Source organism: Botryllus schlosseri, chromosome 2 (genome assembly GCF_051294905.1).
Source record: "Botryllus schlosseri isolate E-star chromosome 2, Bs_hap1, whole genome shotgun sequence".
Lineage (NCBI taxonomy): Eukaryota > Metazoa > Chordata > Ascidiacea > Stolidobranchia > Styelidae > Botryllus > Botryllus schlosseri.
The window spans coordinates 12,380,500-12,400,356 of record NC_137237.1 but is presented as its reverse complement, the minus strand read 5'-3'; the positions used below and the strand labels follow the sequence as shown (position 1 = coordinate 12,400,356).

Below are 19,857 nucleotides of genomic sequence, written 5' to 3'. Positions count from 1 at the left end.
ATGATGCGGATGAATATGCGGTATCCTCAATTCACTATTCATTTTTAGCCCTCCTTCAACCCATCACGTGATAAAATTTACCGGCTCAGCAGTTATTAATTACTTTCTTGTATGTTGGAATGGTCCTATTTCGTGACATTCCAATCTGTTAGATCAGTGGTTCTCAAACTGGGGGCGTGAAAGCATCTGAAGGGGGGTGCGAAGCTAGGTCAACCATGGCCTACTAAAAGGCCATATGGGTCAATTGAAAAAAAATTTCGCGCTATGCGTGAAGGAGGGACGCAAAAATATAAGAGGTGCGAATCTCTAAAAATCCAAGCCTCAACGCAATCGTGTTCGCCATGCATATTTGAATATGCAACTATATCGAACAATATATGATCTATGCCACAGCGTAAATTGCTATTGTGATATTGACTTTTTGTACATTTTTTTTTCATTTTTTAAAAATATTATTTGCATTTTTGCACATATTCTATATGTATGTATGTATATCAAGCTCTATATATCCCTGGAATGAATGAATGAATGAATGAATGAATGAATGAATGAATGAATGAATGAATGAATGAATGAATGAATGAATGAATGAATGCATGAATGAATGAATGAATGAATGAATGAATGAATGACTGAATGAATGAATGAATCATTGAATGGATGAATCAATGAATCAATGAATCGAATTGAAATTTGGAAATCATACACAATGAATGGAAAATCAGGTACCGGATAATCACTTTCAATCCGAGTATGAAAACCGGTGTGGTTATCGCTTCCTTCGTGCGTTGCGTAATGACGCAGGGCTCTGCAGCTGATTGCTAGCTGAGCTCAACGTGAAAAGTTTTTGCAGGTGCTTTCGATTTTTAAGTAACATTACTATGCATGTGCGACTGACGATTGTTGGTTTTTCTTAGTGGGTATTCGCCTTTGAACGCAAGATGGCAAAGCGAGTAGCTGACAAGTATATAACCGATCAAAACTGGGATAAGGAGGAGGATTCAGATGAAAATGCGGGAACCGGAGAATTCAAGAGAGCTAACGTAGATGCACTCAAAAACCGCGTGATTCGTAAAGCGAGGAGACGTATGCCACCAACTGGGGAGAATAAGGTAGGCGCCGCTGCATTGGGCCGATTATACGGCGTGCTAACTTGAATTGAACACTTGTTTCCGTCCTGTTAATCCAACCAGAGTGGAATGTCCACATTTTCCGGTTTTGCGGGGCTGAAACCGAATGTTGGATTTGATAACAACGCAGCATCCAACTCATTTAAAGGCTTCACTATGAACAGTGAATCTACAACGTTCAATATTTCGGTAACTAAAGCGCTAGAAGCAAACTCCAATTCAAAGAATGCTGGTGCCGATGGCTCAATAAGGACTGAAGACACTGGTATGAACTATAGTGAACTCTATATAAGACACATATATAAACATTGGAAAAAAACATTAACATCCCGGATGTCATTTTCCCGAAACCTACTCTTGTGTGATACTCAGGATAGGACTACTCAACTCTGTGGAACTTTTGTCTCGCATGTTTTTCTTCTTCCATATGTGTAGGCCAAGATGCAAGACTGCGGTCCTAGGAAATCTTTTTGTCTGAAACTGGTATTAATTTTATTTTTGTTACTGAATGGTTGCAGATGGCCGAAGAAATTTGATTACTAACAAGAATTAGGCAAGGGTACAAACTTTCTATGTCATGTGTCAGCAGTCATTGAGTAATGGTGATAATTTAGAGATGATAATATATATCTCATGTGACCTTGTAATTCATGCGAACAAATGTTCATGCCATATGCCAGGCTGTTTCATGAGGTGGTATGATGCTATTTTTTTTTATGGATATAGCATATGTCTTGCCAAAGTAAACAAAGCTGTTAGATGGTAGCCACTGTATATTATAAATATACAAAGGTTAAAAATCTTGGGAAATTTATTAATATTTTGTTTGCTTGATAAAAGTCAAACGGTTTTGTCTTCCAGGCACACATATATATTATGGATATGTGATTGTTCGATGTTCATTCATGTACTTGTACTAACAGTAAATGATGAAATTTGAATTTATAATTATTTCTATTTAGCTCTTGCAAAATCGAGTGAGGCTGAAATGGAGATATCTCAGAATGCGACGAAATACAACAACCATTTAAGCTCATTGAACAAAAGTGTCAGTAACTGGATAAAGGTATGGTTTTGATTACCTATTATTTCAAGATTAAGGTTATAGCCGCACCTTATCATTTCATCATAGTTTTCTATCTTGCAGTAATAAAATGTGAATTCATAGATACTGTATAGTACCTGATTAGTCGTCTTGATATTATTACCATGGTCAAGGTGTTTTGCAAGTGTTCTGGATTTCAATGAATTGTCGAGTGATTCAATACTTTCAGAGCCACGTGGAAAAGAACCCGCTATGTGACCTGAGCCCAATCTTCAACGATTACAAAAAGTATTTAGCTGAAATCGATGACAAATATGGACACTCAGATGCTGAAGGCTCGTAAGTTTTCAAGTCCATTTTATTATAGATATATATTTCCTAAATGAGCGTGAATTGTTTCGGTACCTATTTGTCGGTAGTTTTCTTCCAGTATTTGTCCTTTCTTAATTCAGACAAGCGTCTGGAAAAACAACTTCTGATTCTCAAGAATCTGCATCCCCGGATTCGAGTCAGACTCTGTCGCAGCGTAGCGATTCTGAGAATCGAAAATTTACTCTTTCCGGGTTTGGCTCGCAAGAACAATCAGGGGACAAAAAGTCAGAATCACCAGTCCCTCCTAAGGAGGTGCCCAAAGTGCAAGCTATCACGCCAAGTTTTGCAGGATTTCAAACCAATCCTGGGACTAGCGGTTCGCCTTTCACAGGTTTTGGATCGGGTGGTTTATCCAAACCTGCTGGATTTTCTGGGTTTACATTCAGTTCATCGATGGTCGCTAACAAAAGTCAAGATGCTCCCGGTCAGCAGGTGAGAGTGTGTTTACAAGAAATCACACGGATATTGCGTGGCTGCGTCGGGAGCAGAATGTTCACTCGATCTGATGTAAATCTGTTCAAATTTTATTGTCGTACCAAATCTTTCATTATCCACACATTTTTTTGCGAACCGTCGCGGACCATGCAGTGTAACGTGTAATGCGGTGGAACATGTGTACCAAGTGTACGTTCTGACGAAAGTCTGGACTCTGCAGGCCCTGAAATTTGAAATATGCCTCCAACGTTGTGACTTTTTCAGTAGCCAACTGAATAATTGTCGGAATTTCACCGTGATATATTCTGGAATCTTTTTTCTAGCGGATTGCAGCTCTTTAATGAGTTTATTATCAAAAATTTTACAGTCCGCTACCGGTGACAACGAAGAGTATGTACCACCGAAACCTGAATCAAATGTGGTTGCCGAAGACGATGCCTTTTATTCCATAAGGTAGCGCTTTTAACATCGTTATACTTGTTTTTCGACAGTCAACAATTCTATTTTGAACTTCGAACAGGTGTAAGCTTTACTACAAGAAAGGAGAGTCATTTGCCGACCGCGGAATCGGACAGTTATATCTGAAGCCGTCCGGTTCGAAGACGCAGATTTTAGTCCGGGCCGACACGGCCATCAGCCAAATTCTACTCAACATTCTCTTGACGTCTTCCATGCCTGTTCAACGACAGGGCAAGAACAATATCATGATCATGTGCATTCCGAATCCCCCCATCAATGAGAAGCAGAAAGATGAAGTAAGCGATATGATAATGCTCGACGACGTATGTTTTCTAAAAAATAATCTTAACTTTATAGGTGGTTGCGATGCTTATCCGCGTGAAAACCAGCGAAAACGCTGACGAACTCTTTGGTATTCTGGAAAGTAAGAAGAAAGAGGAAAGTTGATCCCCAGATCTGACTCATTTTTCGACTGTGTGTCAACAGCTGCTGCTTGCTACCCATCTGCTGCGTCCAGTTACGATATGTTGGAATTTCGAGCATGATTTTCTTACGTTGACCGATGTTTTTTTACCCCTCGCCTATTCCTCTATGATTTGCTCATGGCGGTTTTTCAATACATGCGACATCAGTGCTTTTAGACGGTGGTAGTCAATTTACAAGACGATGGTAGAGCCAGCTAGGGTGTATCGCTTGTATGGGTTTAGGACGCTGCTTTTGTAATGAGGCAGGAGACTGGACTAGTTTGGCTGGGCTAACGATGAGAAGATTCTTGCTGGGAGTAACTAGATTGGACCAGATAAGGAATACATATCCGAGACTCGGCCAAAGTCCAACCGCTCGGAACAGAAGTTATGGAGAAGGTAGACAGACTGGTATGGGCAATGGGCGTGTAAAGAGTGATAGGTACTCTGGCCATAAGATGATTGGAACACAGATACCATGTAGACGGAAGAGAGGAACGCTGTGTAAGACATTGAGATGTAAAAGAAGATGTGACAACTATGGACTGGGCATAGATGGAAAGCATGACAAGTAGATTTGGTCCACTGTGCCATCCTTTTTTGAGATGTCAAGAGAGGAAGAAAGTGCTTTCGATTCGTTTTCCCAGTATATGTGAAGTTTTGGTAGTTATAAGCTGGCAAACATTGGTAGCTACTCGTAACTAACGCTGTGTACCATGTTCCTTCACTTATGTTGGTATCTCAAGGCACCTGCTCAATTGTCCGATTTTAGAGATGTGAAAAAATAGGAGTGTGTACTGCACACTGTGCAGCTTCTTCTGTAGACAAGTTGTGGGAAAATGTAGAAATTCACAATTTCAGATGTTATTTACTCTACAGTTTGATGGTGTGGGCTGAAAGAACTTGGCAGAGAGTCGGAACGCAGTATTGCATAAAAATAAGCGACTCATGCACCGATTCCAACCACGGTGGAAATGGTACAGATCTGTATTCCACTGCACTCCCGACACACATTTGCATCTCTAACTCCCACAGACAACTCGACCTGGTAAACTATTTATGTACGACCTTGAAGTTCATACTGAAAAATAACCTCATCTCTACTGATTCTTCTGTGAATACCTTGAGCGCCACCACACATACAACGCCATAACGTTATGATTGTGTCTATTATAATGAAGTAATAAAAAAAGTGTGAAGATAAAAAACCGATGTTATGTCAACAGGATACTGCCTGGTCCAAGACACACGTCCAACTGGTCCTGATACTCCGTATACAAACGCTGAAAATTCAAGTTGGATCCGATAACAGGCAGAACTTCATCGCGAAGGAGGCTTCGTTTAAATAATCCCTGCACAACACAAAAACAACGTGATAAGACAACACCAACTTGCGCGGTCACGTTGATTTCATTTTACCAGAACGTAGGGCTTCCAGTTTGTGGTGGAGGATGTTTTCAAGCGTCCAATGTCTTTCGACTTCACGTAAGTTGGACCCAACATCTCATCACAAACTTCTCTCAGTCTCAGGTCGATACCCTCGTTAACTAAGTGCCTGTTGAAAATTTCGGTTTACTGCGATTCACCATGCTTAATCATACTCGACGCCTCACCTTACGTACGTCAGTAGCCAGTACTTGTATTCTTCTACCGAATTCAAAGCGATGCAAGTCTCAATCTTTCCCTCTAGAAACGCCAAAGCAGAGGAGCGCTGCGTGGGTGGATTTGAATGAAACATCTTTAACGCAGTGGCACCGACCCTGTGCACGACATTACAAACACATCAAAACAGGACAAACTCTGCTCACTAGGGCCGGGCGAAATCGAGTACTTGGCCGACTCGATTCCAAATCAAGTACTATTCTTTCAGTCGGGTATTCGAGTACCTCTAGAGGTAGTCCGGAATGAAGTACTTCTATTTTTGATGGAGTACTCAAGTAGGCTTCGCCTATTTGCTCAATTACTCAAGTTGTTGTGATGTTAGATTACTTTCACCTCTACTTAACCTCTCAAGGTTAAAGAGCAAAACTATACCTAAATTACTTTTTACTGACTTGTAAATAGCTGCTAATAATGCTACCAAGTACCAACATTGACTATTTGGTCAATTCCGCCGATTACATTACTAGATTACATCAGTATGGATTATCAAATAAAACTATTTACACTACATTGAAGATAATTTAATTTTCTACAAAAATTTGGCACCTACAATACCAATACGAATCTAACAATGAAATTCTGTTGTGATAACACCAATGCCAAACCCAGTAAGTGATACCAAAGTACGATGATACAGACCTGAAAATACGACGTCAATAAGCAAAGAACGGCAAAAATCATTGTTAGGAACTCGTTACGACTGGAAATGTACGCAAAAGACATTTGTTCTCACCCGGATGCCTTTTTCTGTAAAGCGTCGAGGACACCTTTCGGGGGACTGTCAGTCAAGGTCGACTTGAAACCCGAGGACTGATCCATCATTTCGCCTGGGCTGTTCACAAGAACCCTAAACACAAGAAACTGTCGCAGTGTTTGCTGCCGGCTGCGCACAGGCGGCATTCACACTAGGACTGAGCAAAATCAAGTAGGCCTACAAGAGTATCTCTCGTCATGAAGTCATATCAACACAAATAAGTATCTTTTACGAGACCACAAAAGAAAATAATTTCAGTTACATACAACACATTAGATATAATTCGGTATTTTGCCGACAATACATATTTCATTTCTATTGGTCACAACGCTGTGGGTTAAGAACGACTTTACGGAAACATCGTTTCCACTAACGTCAGTATCTTTATGCTAGATATTTTGGAGGATGTGATATAGAGGTTTCAATGATGCCATTGTGGAAATCAAGTATCACAACTACAATCACGCCAATAACATGATTCCTAATAGAAAGGGGCCTATAATTTTTCAAAAAGTAGGCTACTTGAGAAATCGTTTTTGAGTACTCTAATACCGTACTAATCACTGTGCACAGCCCTAATCCACACCCACCATGCCAACAGGTTGAGCGAAAACGTGTAGGACTTCTGATTATCCAGGGTGATCAACGGACTTCCCGAGTCCGTCAACTCGCAGAGACTGAGAGGCGACTGACGCTTGTCTTTGGGGTCGCCGGCGGTCGGTTCTTCGGCGCCGCCGTCCTCCCGGGACCTCCTACGCTCTACGTATCCGTCTTGGCTTGGCATCAAATGTGCGAAAGACCGATCGCTTATCAGACTTGTCATTGATATCAAATTCCTGTATCACGGCAAACAGATGCAGTCAGTAACGGAGTGCTCAAGCAGATTTTGTCCACCTCGGGCTACTTACACAACAAGTGGTTATTATTTTAGGCTAATGCTTCTAAACAGTTTTCCGTTTAGGCAAAACTAGGCCTAGAATATGCACCTGGTGCTACTCCTAGTTGTACTAGAATATATATTTACGGACACTAGAAACCCTTCGACCAAATCTACGTTTTGAAGCTGCTTAATCAAGTACGCTTCAGGCCAATCATTTTCTAATTCCACTTGAAGCAGGTTTGAAACATCTTGGAAATTTCTACTTCTACTTCTAATTGAGCAGCACACAGACTACTTTTGACCAGCTCTGGAATCAACGACTGTACCGCAATTCAGAAAACTTACAAATTACTTCTTTTTCAGAGCACTGAAGTAGGTTTTGCATACTTGAGCTACTTACTCGCATGGTTATGATTTTAGACAACTTTTCCTGAACAGCATCAAGTTCCTCAGGCAAAACTATGGCTAGAATACTTACTTTTTAATTGCTTGGAAATCGCTACTTCTAATTCAACAAAAATATACAACGTTACTTTTACTCAAGTACCAACAGTGGCTATTTTAACCAGGGCTTCGGAGCAGCCGTTAATTTAAACTGCTCCGGCTCCGGAGCTCTCTTCTATCATACATTAGCTCCGGCTCCAGCTCCGGAGCTGCATTATTACCACTGCTCCGGCTCTGAAATTATCGAATGGGCCTAGCTATATCAGGGGTGGCCAAATGTGGCCCGAGAGAGGTTTTGCGTGGCCCGCGAGGTAATTTCCTATTATATTATCGAAAATGAATTGCTCAGATTGTGAACTTACAATGCCAACCAAAAATTACAATTCTGGCTGCGACACTTGGGATGTTGATGACTAAAATATCAGTTCCGACGCATTGGCAGATCCACGGTCCAGTCACATTTTCAGTAAATCGTCGTGCATTTCAATAAACTAAAATAGTAGCGAAATTTTTCTTCACGCCTCGCGTGTTCAACTGTCACACGATTTCTTGCTTGATAGCCTACCCCCTACTGACAATGAAAAAAACGCCCGATTTACCCGATTGAGTCTAACTGTATTCGCAATTACGCGAGAAAGTCTTTTTGCGTTTGCGCTCGCATAAAGATCGTCAACGGTGAAATGTAGGCACAACATTATCGTCGTATATTAACGGAGACCTTCGATATCGATGTGACCAGACGCCGAATAGTCGTGTCCTTGCAAACTGAGCCTAGCGGGCGGTATACAGTAGACCAGCAATACTCAAGTAATAATATTATTGACCAAGTTTGTTATAAACTTAGAAAATTTTATCCGCTTGGCGCGGCTAGTGGACCGCACACTCATTCTTCAATTGCATGTGCCCCTTTAGCCGAAAAGGTTGGCCATTCCTGGTCTATATAGATTACTAATCTACCCATAGGTTAGTTATCTATAGCAATCTAGAGTCTGTCAGCCGTCAGTACCATCCGATGTAGCAACGAAGACATATAGGTGCCGTCGTGCCAGCTTGTGACGTCATTCTGAATACTTGTCAATTGTCGACAACATCATAGTTGCACAACAACGCACTTTACTCTATGCCATTGCAGTGCACAGCATTAAAATTCCGGCCTGCTGTTCAATTATGATAAATCAGCAGATGTGGTTGTTGCATCATCTTATGAAATAGGTCGGAGCCGGAGCTACTACTCGAATAACGGGCTCCAGCTCCGGCTCCGGCTGAAATTTATATAGAGCTCCGGCTCCAGCTCCGGTGAAAATGCACGGCTCCGGGGCTCCGGCTCCGGGCTCCGGCTCCAAAGCCCTGATTTTAACCACCTATGGAATCAGCAACGGTACCACGCTTCGGAAAACTCACCAAACATTGACCGACGCGTTCGTGCAGACTACCATCGCGTTCCAACCCTTGCACTTGACCTCGTAAGGCTTGCCTCGCAGACATACTGTCGAGAAGGTGCGCCGTCCGGAGCGCGAGGAAAACAGTTGCACAGTGGAGTCGTAGCATGCGACGCAGGTCACGTTTCTGCAATCGATAAAAGAGGCGCTGTTGTATCTCGCTTGGAATGCAGACTGCCTACGCCGACCCACGCTCATTTCCGTCACCAGTCGAGGCGGTTAGCATTGAAGTACTTCTATTTTCTTACGAGTACTCAGATAGGTTTTGCTTACTTGCATTACGCACTCGAGTGGTTTTAGACTACTTCCACTGTTTTAGAGGCAGAATTACTCACTCACTTTTTACACTTTGGACTTTTTAAAGCGGTAAGTAGTTTGTGATGTTTGCATCACTTTTTCGAGTGAAATTATCATGACCGGACGAAATAGCCTGTGTCGTAGTTCGAAATAACTGAATATATTTTGGAAAATCACACATTTGTCATGCAATTAGTTATTTGGTGTCAGTCGCAAAGATACAACCTGGAATTTCAAAAGTAGCCACCTCCGATGAACTGCTGAAAGTATGCGGCCACTCGACCGGATTTACTTTTCAAACTACTTGAGTACATTCCATACCTCTATTTTCAACTTCCATTAGCAGTAATTATGACACTTCTAGGACATCACCACTTTTACTTCTACCAGAGTACCGACGCTGACTACCCTTGCGACTACACAGAAAGAAATTGTGTCCGGAACACACCATCAATGATGTGACATTTCAGCCGGAAAAATAACATCTATGATATCTATCCCTAAAACCACTTCCCACAACAGATTAAAAAAGTGAAAACAGAATCACTTCTACCCAAAAACATATCGCAAACACACAGGCAAAATAATTCAACCTGCTCAAGGCACGACTGCCAAGTTTGATACCCCGCTCTGCGTTATCTGTGTCACGTACTTGTTACAATCCATGGCTATGCCAGGCGACGATATCACCGTCTCCCACAACACGATTCGATCTCTCGTGGCCACGACTCTGTGCAGGATAGGTGCGGATTTCCTTTGACTATTCAGTGCGGCGGGGTCGTTGTGCAGCTTCACAGTGATTGGATCCTCTTCTGAAGTCTGTTCAGTTAAGAGCAATTTGTCAGTTTCAAAACGGTAACGTACATTCAATTGAAATAAGCATGCGTGCTTTTTCGTTGAAGCTGACTGAGTATCACCTGTGATGACGCTCACAAATTGCTAGGTACAACCGAGTCTCAAGCAAGCACAAATTCCTAAAATGCACCCACAATACGATACAGACAATTTTAGGAAAAGCTATCAGCTACTAAAGCGAAGAATGCATAACATTTTGACCTGGCCTCACAATAGAACTATTAAAATATTTTCATAGATGTCACTGGCATAGTAAAACAGTTATTCCAACCAGTAGAACCGAAGTTACTACAATAAGCATCAATCTCACTGCAGGAATGCCTGGAACATGTTTGGTCATGGCGAAGTGACGAAATTTGCAATAACTTCACTCATGCCAGTTGGGATTGAGCCAAATTTGGCGTGCTGAATGTATTTTAGGCAAATTGCTGAATGTTTTTTAGGCAAATTGACAATTCATTCGCATTGCAGATGAAAAAATGAAGTTTTTTTTTCTATTAAACTGCTCTATTGTACAATCTACGTCAAACGAAACTAAGCGATAGCGATACAAACAGCAAACCTGAGCGGATAGCAGTTTGGGTATTCTCCTAGGCGGCAACTTATGAGTGGGAACCGGTGTCGGAGGATGCCCGTTCAACTTACTCTGCAGCGACTGCAAAAAGAAGAGTTTGCGTTAAAATCTTAATGGGGTACGCGCGTAATTACGCATCACCTGCTGCACGGGCGTGGAATGACGCGAAACTCCGGGCGTCACGACGTTGTCCTTGCGCACACGCTTGGGTTGTTTCGGCGATTCGGACGTGGCCGTCTCGTTGGTTTTTCGTTTCGCTGCAAAACCTGAACGACAAGATACTGGACTTGAACCCAAACATACCAGAGACCAGAGGCGAACAGTAACAAAGTAATTCAACATTTTCGTAGTACAGTACTCAATTAGTTTTTGCTATTATCAGCTGCTTACTCTAGTAGCTATGACTTTGTGGGCTACTTCGATTTCAACTTTTCAGGCAAACAGCTTCTTTTTTAAACTCTAAATTTACAGAGCAGATTTGGGATAAGTTAACCCCGCTTTTATGAGTGAAACCGGGAGAAATAGCCCTCATATCACAGTTAAATGAATATATTTTCGAAGATTGGTTCCACATTCAGTGCCATCAGTCTATTTACGTTAGCCGCAAAGATGCATTTTCCAATTTTGAACGGAGTTGTCAGCAATTATTTACAAGAAGCACACAGATCCTCGACCAAACCTACTTTTTTTAAATACTCGAGTATTTTTCGAACATCCATTTTCCACTTCCACTCGGAAGTAGTTTTGACTTGTGTTGAAAATCGCTGCCTCTACTTATAATTAAGCAGTAACGACTTCTCCTGGATTATGACATACGGTCATCGTTGGAGCTGAAGCAGTGCCCGAAACGGCGGCAAATAGAGATTTTGGATACAATAGAAATAGAAATGTTGCTTCAAAAGCTGGCAGAAAGACGCACATGAACATTGAAAAAATAGCAATAGCAACATCGGCTAAAAAACACCTACGCACTTCGGTACTTTACTTTTTAACAATCTGCCTTTGCTCACTGACACACAGAGTTGTAACGACTCGATTCACGATTTTTTGGTGACTCGACTTGAGTCATTTTCCCGAACGCGTTAAATGACTCGAGACTCAGACCAAGTCATGACTAGAGACTAGGACGGCCAAGACAGACATTTCATTGTATGTTAGAAGAATAGTAAAGTAACGAAAATTATTTGTATTTCGTCAATCGGTCCTGATACTTGAAAAATAGGGCCAGAAACTGTTAGAACTGAGGAAAATTACGATATTATGAATGTGAGCCATTTTATATCACTCGAGTAGAGTTAAAAAATGTGGGTTGAACCGAATTGAACTCAAAACGGAACGGTGAACGCAATTGACTTGGACTCGGATTAGAGTCAAAACACTACGACTCAGACTCGGCCCTCCACCCACAGACTTGGACTTGACTCCGTGGTGAATTGAAAATGAACCGACTTGTCACGAGTAAAAACTATAAAGGTGAGATCGTCTTGTGACTTGGTTGCAAGGCTGCTGACACGTGTCACAGATCTCGCGTACTCTCCCAAACACAAAACGTACCAGGCGGCCTGCCGGGTTTTCTGGGCTGTGCAGACGCAGTGCTAGGCGAAGAAACCTCTGCTGCCGCATAGTGGGCCTTTTTCTCTTGGTGCTGCTTCTTTTCCGAGCTCTTCGCCTTGGCGGACGGTTTTTGCAATTTTGTCAATCTGAAAAGCAAATCGGCGATCGCTACAGGTACCGGATATGAAATCCGCCGATTGGGACTCACTTGTCTGAGCTGGACGAGGGACTTTTCTCGGCTATCCTCGAATCCAGGATGTGCTTTTTCTGAGTGCGGACAAGGAGGCGATCGGTAACGAAGCACTTTCACTATTTCAGATAACTCAAGTCGGCTCTGTCTACTTGAGCACTTACTCAAGTGATTCTATTTTGAGACTACCTCCCATTTGAACAGTTTTTCAGGTAAAACCACTAGCTTTTTACAAGTCGGATAGTTTGAAAATTAGAAAGCAGTTTTGGAATAAATTTGCATCACTTTTACACGAGAAATCGTCATTAGAACCTCGTGAAAAAGCCGTCCGCGTTGACTGCTAAATATATTGTCGAACACTGCATCTATTTGTATCGGTCATTTAGCATTAGTCGCGAAGATGCAACTTGCAATTTAGAAAATAGCCACCAAAAGCACGCAAACCCCCGACCCAATCTACCAACTTGGGTACTTTCGAGACACTCTTATTTCATTTCCACTCGAAGCAGTTTGGACAAGGGCACTTCTTGATGATCATTAGTTCTATTGGTAATGTAGTAGAAATTTACGTGCTTCTACTGTGGAGTCGAAGAAAATGGAACCGAAAGTTCTTGAACGATACTAAAGAGTGCCATTTCCGTTGTGGATGGAATTAAGTTTCTAACATCATAGGGGAAGTTCACAAAGTTAGCGAGGACAATTTTTTCAATCACAAATAATAGGTACTACTAATAATAAAATATGAAAAACATGATTAGGACTCGAGAGTATTTGTCGGATTCAAAGTGAACCGACTCCACAGCCACTACTTCGACCACCTCTGGCAGAAAAATATCGAGCAACGCAAGGAAAGAATTCCGACAATACCTGTTCCGGAAGCGTGGCGTCGCCGATCACGGCCGTGCCTCCGTTTTGCTTCGTCTTCGAAAGCGGCGAAATTTTCGGCATCAAGGTACCCGTTTCTTCGGTGCCGCTGCCGTTACAAACGACTTTGGCCTTTTCCGAGTTCTGCGGAGTTCCGTCTTTCGGCGTCGCGGGGAACACCTCCTCGCATTCGGAGAGCTGGAAAGCGTTTTTGCGTTACTGAATTACCGAGACCGCATATAGTCGGTGGGTTACCGGATTTTTATCGGCCAGTCGGCTCAGTTTGCTGGGTGATCTGCTCAAGTTAGACGAGAGATTCGTGGACGAGCCGAAGGCGGTGCCGAACGGCCTCGGGACGCTTCTGAAAAGGTTCAACGAATGGGATTCGAAGATTTTTTTCCTGATCAGATATGGATCCATGATTCATAATGACCAAACACCAGGGGTCACCAACACGGTGCCCGTCAGCGCATAACGACCAGATAAGTCACCCATTGTGGCAATACTATACACTCAAATGAGAGATCTGAAGGTCACAGTGGAAGAGAGTTTCGTGTGAACAGCAGTTGAACTGAAGTCACAGCTGACACAGTTTTTGATCAGAGGGTTTGCTCACGGAGTCCAAAAGGGAATCTAGTTAATATCTCCGAGCCTCTACGGCAACGACACTGAACTCAGAGGCACCGAGGTGAGGGCGGAAACCCTGCCCTACGCTCAGAATGTCAAGGTGAAGAATTTCAACCAAACATGGGCATGTAAACAGTGGGAGTATCTGGTAGCCCGTCACATTGATCAGTAAAAGTAGCACTTGGTTTCAAAAAGGTTGGTGACCCCTGCCATAGACCTTATTTTTATTCACCTAATTTCCAATTGTTTTCCATGATGCTGTCATTCGTTTCTCTGGATTTCAAACTTTAGATAACAAAAAGAACAAGTTTTCAAGGAAACTACTTGTGTACTAAGATACTCCTGGCTTGGGGGGTTCGGCTTTGATGACTCGATTATATTGAGCTTCCCATCTATGCCTTGTTATCTGTATATCATGTTTACCTGATTGCCTACTTTGCTATATATATTCTCGATTTGCACAATTGAAAAGTAAAGATTCTCTCTCTCTTTCATGATTTTATTCAAGTCATATTAGGATCTGGGTTCGGATATATAATTTTTCAAATTCAGAATATCAAATCGGCAGATCTCCTATTTTAAACCCAAATCACGTACCGGCCTTGAGCCTCAAAAGTCCCACGGACATTCCACGTCCGAATTTAGTTTTGCAATAAACCAAACATATCTCTTCAAAATCTTACCCCAACTCTTCTTGCGCAGCCACAAAGATAGGCGTGATACGACGTTTTCCGCTGGGTGTCCGCACTTCGATTTGCTTCGTCTGACAAAGAGCGAGCAACTCAAATTTAAAGTTTCCCTGTCAACCGCTCGCGAAGACTCACCGGATATTTGGTCGGAGTCCGCACCTCGGCGTCTGGCTGTTTCGAGTCCTCCGTCTCGCTCTTCTCGGAATTCTTCTGCTGAATGGCCAGCATGGCGGGGTTCTCGATGACGCGGGGCTGGGACAAGATAGACATCGACTTTCCGTACGTTCTCTTGTGGAGATCGTTCTGGAAAAAAACATACATCGGCCTCCTGGGAAGTGATAACGGATCAGCCACCAGAAGCGTCAATTTTTACCATTTCTTCTCGAGACAGAGCCTCGCCGATTTCTTCCGGTTTAAATTCTAAATACGCAACCGAGCCGTCCCAGGAACAGCAAAGGAGACTTTGTCCCAGATACGACCTGGAATGGTAATCGCGTTACACGGGGGGGGGGGGGGGGGGGGGACGATGACAGCTTGATGCCTAATGCCTAATTGATTGATCAAAAACCTGACACACAGGTCAACTACACTGTGAATATATCTCTTCATTCAAACTATTTTTTTCTCTCTATCGTCATATATATAATAGATATATCGGGCTTATTTGCCAATTTGGAAAATAAATATCGCTATGAAATAATACACTCTCCTATTTTCACTTATCAGGTCTGCTTGAGTAATGACTTACCACGAAATATCCATGACAGAATCGTCGAACAGATCATTAACGACAACTAGAGGTCTGCGCAGTGAAGTAAGCCACACAGAAAGGGACCGGTCCCGACTACCTACAGCGCAGCATGTGTATGGCATCTTCGCTTTACTGCCGGACTTGGCACTGTGCCGATAAAACATACGATTGTTGAATCTGAAACAAATAATCGCTCACACAATTACTAAAATTTGAGATATAAGTTATGCACCTACCGAGTGCACGTAATCGCTTTCCTGTGTCCGACAAAGTCCATGTTAGCCTTCCAACCGGACCTTTCGATTATCTGCGCCGTGGGCCCGGAATTATTCATGGCGTGCGCAGATACCAGGTATCCCCCATCGGGCGACCAGTCGAGACGTAACACATGCGTCGTGGCCCCACACTGGAAATTTTTTATCCGACTCATATATGTCGATATGCGCACGCTTATAATTGGCAGCTGCCGGTGATATCAGTGAACAGCACAAAGAACTGTACTTTCTTGCTCAGACATATATATATATCTATGCTTCAATAGCTTACGGTTGGGGTTAGGGCTGTAAAGGATACGGATGCTCCTACAATACCCAACCCTAAACCAATTAGATATGTGTGCGTTTCCAACAAGCAGACATCAAGTCTTTTGGAGAACACAGTCGATGGCCACATAAGAGACCGCGAATTTCGACTCATTTATGGAAAAACTGGTTATTGATGATCATGGGGAACACTTCTCAACGCGCACGAGAAAGTACACTAGGCTCGACAAACCTCTTCGAAAGGCTCAGTGACGGTAGCCTCCAGCTTCCAATCCAAAGTTTTCCAGACCTTAATACTTTTATCATCGGACTGCGAAGCAACGTAAGTACCGACAGGGTCCCAAGTCACTCCCTGCAAAACAGTACGCATATCGTAAGAAAATAACGAAAAACCCACACAGGATTTGCGGTACTTTCACTAGGCTGGTGTGTCCGCGCAATACCGACGTAACTTCTGGGAACCGCGACGCGTTCCATATCACAATTGTGTTGTCGATGCTGCACGACGCTAAAAATTCATCGTTCGGAGACCAGGCAAGATGAAGGACATCTATAATTCAAAAAGTGAATATTGTATTTTATTCAAGTACACAGTACCGTACGCAAATATTCTCACCGCCGGTGTGCTTTTTCAGAGTGTTCACCACACGCCACCTCTCGCCAACCAAACCACTTGCTAGGGTGTCTGACATTCCGAAAGTCGTTGTCTTTCCGTAGCCTGTATAACATAAATTACATCGTATATATAAACGGGAAAAACTTTGCGCTAACATGAATACCGTACCGGCGAACTGCCATATCATGATAATTCTGTCATCTCCGCCGGAAGCAAGATACCGTCCATTGCACGACCACCTTACACAGTTGACACAAGCTAAAGACATAACATACGTATTACAAGTCTATTTTCAGGAGTTCATATTATTGACATATATGCACATTGCGCATGAACGGTAGACGCGAGTAGGGACTCGAAAATTTACATATTGGAATGGTGCATTACATTAGTAAACACGGTCCTGGAGTTTTGCGTGGTCTCGTATGGATATATCGATGGGTAAAAGACAGGGTTGTAATGACTCAAGTCAGGCTCGAGTCACGATTTGTCGGTGACTCTGATTGACTCGAGTCATTTTCTCAAAATACGGAAAATGACTCGACTTGAGTCAATCTATGTATAGATCATCATCATCATCATTTATTAATATTGTTATCAAATCAATACACCACACGATTGCGATATAATGAAAAGATAGAGGAGGGTGCCAAAACGACAGGGAGTAGTCTTTTATTCAGACACCCACCTTGGACTACAGCATGACTCGACTTGTACTCGAGTCATTGTGCATGACTCGGAACAAGACATATGACCCAGATCCTGACGGCCCCATTTCATTATAATTTCGAAGAATAGTATAAAGTTACGGTACCACACTATTGGTAGGGTATTTCATTCATTAGTACTGGTACTGTTAAAAGCGACCAGAAACTGTTGAAAGCGAGGAAAATGAGTAGGCTATATTATGAATGAGAGGTAACTTTGACCCTAACCCACATCCAACCCTAATATCCCCCTCCCCCAACCGTAATCTTGGGAAATCCTAACCCCAACTTTGACCCTAACCCACATCCAACCCTAATATCCTCCTCCCCCAACCCTAATATTACCCTCTCCCCTAACCCTAACGTCCCCCTCTCCTCTAACCCTAATGTCCCCCTCTCCTCTAACCCTAATATCCCCCTCCCCCAGCCGTAATCTTGGGAAACCCTAATCCCAACTTTGACCCTAACCCACATCCAACCCTAATATCCGGTATCTCCTAAGTAAAAAAAATTATTTGGACGTTTATAAAATTGTATCGCATTCATAGGAAACACTTGCTGGTGTCATGTGAAACACTGCTTCGATCCCGGGCGAATATCGAAGAAGCGCCAGATATTTTGTTATTAAATTACTTCACGACTACTTTACGACAACGTAATCTCTATAAGCTACAATCACTTCGTTTGTGGTCAATTCAATTGTGAGAGAACAATGGAGGCACAATAAATCGCACGATCATTGAATGAGTGGTCGCTCTCACGGGTTACATGAGAGTTTCGCGAACAATCCGAACATATGCAAGATGCAGTGATTTCTATTGATACCGATTATTTGATGACTTGAAATTGACTCGTGAATTTTGCTCCGAGTCACGAGTCAATGCACATTTCTGATGCGCCGAGTCAAGTCAATGAATCAGGTTTATTAATATTTTCATCGTTTCAAAAACATCACAAGACTGCGATACAATGAAAAGATAGGAAGGTGTCGAAACAACTTGTAGTAGCCTCTAAGATCAGACACCCACCTTAGCCTAGGTAAAGTTAAGAAGAGGCATGCACACTGAATGAAAAATAATGCAGAGAATATAAGACGCAAGCGACAAAACGAGGTGGCATGTGGCGGAGGTCGATGTTAGGTCGTGGTCCTGTAATCCTGAAGGCTGATGATACGATAGCATGACTTCATGAATTTAATTTCCTTGTATCAATCATGACAAATTTGATAATAATGACGCGAATCATTAATCAACGAACCTAACGAGTTGCATACCATAAAAGTTTGAAGTTTTTCGTTATATTATCAAAGTGATCAGTCTACAACCATGTAGTGGGTGCACAGGATACTAAATTACGATTATTTAATGCGACCAGGTCACAGCTTCGTAAAGACCGTGCAAATTCACTTACCCAAGTGGTTCTCCATCATGCACAACATCTTTGGGACATTTTCATCTTGTTCAGCCTTGGCGCTGGTGACTGGCAACGTGTTCCAGACAACCACCTTTCCACTGCAACCTCCATCACCTTGTCCTCCAGTGGCAAATCTTGAACCGTCTGGGTGAAGATCCACAGAAAATATAGGATTTCCTGCCAACAAATGAATGCCATCAAATCACAATAGACAGAAGTCTTGACCAAACATATTAATATCGCAGCTTGGTTTGTATCCTTACCATCGTGCGAGATCCAGTTCGGTTTCAGGAGCTTCATCGGTAGCAGGCAGAAAACTGTGAGATTCCCAACGTTATGCAAAAAACATTTAGTTCATTAATTCATTGATGCAACTTACATTTCCATAAAAAAAAACATGGATTGATTGATGGAAATTACTCAACCGTATGAATTATTGGCGCTACCTATTGCGCGTTCTAGCGGAAGTTCCCACAGGTTCAGTTCAAAATACTCATAATAGGCGCTTCTATTATTTTAATCCACTAAAGACGCACAATGTACAATGCGATGCAGAAAACACAATGCGATGTAATGAACGGATAGGAGGATGTCGAAGCGACCAAGGCCTCTCAATTTAACGTCAACCTCGGCCCTAACCCTAACCCTAATATATATATAATTATTAATTATTAATTATTAATTTCGCTATTTCGAAACACCTGAAGATTGCGATAAAATGAAAAGATAGGAAGGAAAAAATGTAAATAAGAGTATAGGGTTGAATAGAGGCATGCGACTTTTGCATACTGAAAGAAAACTCACAGATGATGACAAAAAGGACGCGGAAATCGATGACGATAACTCAGCATTCCGCACTAGCAGAAAATGGCAGTGTCGGATCTCGCATGTGACATTCAATAATCGCACTAACAATTAATAGAGCGTTTTATGGTCTGGACTGTATTTATTGTCCTTGTTTTGATGAAAATTTTAATAAAATTACGATGATGATCTGATCGTAATGCATCGTAATTAAGCGTTAAATGCATTTTGAGAACTTTTCAAGAGTTCCCCAATGAAAAGAACACAAGACAATCCCATCGAATCTCTTT

At 42.3% G+C, this 19,857-nt stretch overlaps 2 protein-coding genes across 2 annotated transcripts; one reads left to right on the top strand and one right to left on the bottom strand.

Moving 5' to 3' along the window:
* Nucleotides 1–694: 694 nt before the first annotated feature.
* LOC145433598 (nuclear pore complex protein Nup50-like) lies at nucleotides 695–4,081 on the top strand. Its single transcript, XM_080310735.1, has 9 exons — nucleotides 695–853; nucleotides 918–1,112; nucleotides 1,194–1,395; nucleotides 2,093–2,196; nucleotides 2,405–2,514; nucleotides 2,628–2,979; nucleotides 3,350–3,435; nucleotides 3,503–3,737; nucleotides 3,799–4,081. Exons 2-9 carry the CDS (start codon nucleotides 942–944, stop codon nucleotides 3,886–3,888), a joined length of 1,350 nt encoding a protein of 449 aa, XP_080166861.1. The 5' UTR covers nucleotides 695–853; nucleotides 918–941; the 3' UTR covers nucleotides 3,889–4,081.
* A 974-nt stretch (nucleotides 4,082–5,055) lies between these two features.
* Nucleotides 5,056–19,187, bottom strand: LOC145433595 (protein HIRA-like). The gene is made up of 24 exons (XM_080310732.1): nucleotides 19,027–19,187; nucleotides 18,761–18,940; nucleotides 16,812–16,901; nucleotides 16,644–16,745; nucleotides 16,441–16,577; nucleotides 16,260–16,379; nucleotides 15,722–15,891; nucleotides 15,483–15,662; nucleotides 15,108–15,213; nucleotides 14,870–15,037; nucleotides 14,729–14,808; nucleotides 13,674–13,779; nucleotides 13,422–13,616; nucleotides 12,573–12,631; nucleotides 12,365–12,510; nucleotides 10,952–11,076; nucleotides 10,799–10,891; nucleotides 10,034–10,200; nucleotides 9,047–9,211; nucleotides 6,912–7,157; nucleotides 6,301–6,414; nucleotides 5,519–5,665; nucleotides 5,325–5,460; nucleotides 5,056–5,257 (listed from the first exon to the last, which is right to left on the bottom strand). Exons 1-24 carry the CDS (start codon nucleotides 19,061–19,063, stop codon nucleotides 5,120–5,122), a joined length of 3,207 nt encoding a protein of 1,068 aa, XP_080166858.1. The 5' UTR covers nucleotides 19,064–19,187; the 3' UTR covers nucleotides 5,056–5,119.
* Nucleotides 19,188–19,857: the final 670 nt, after the last annotated feature.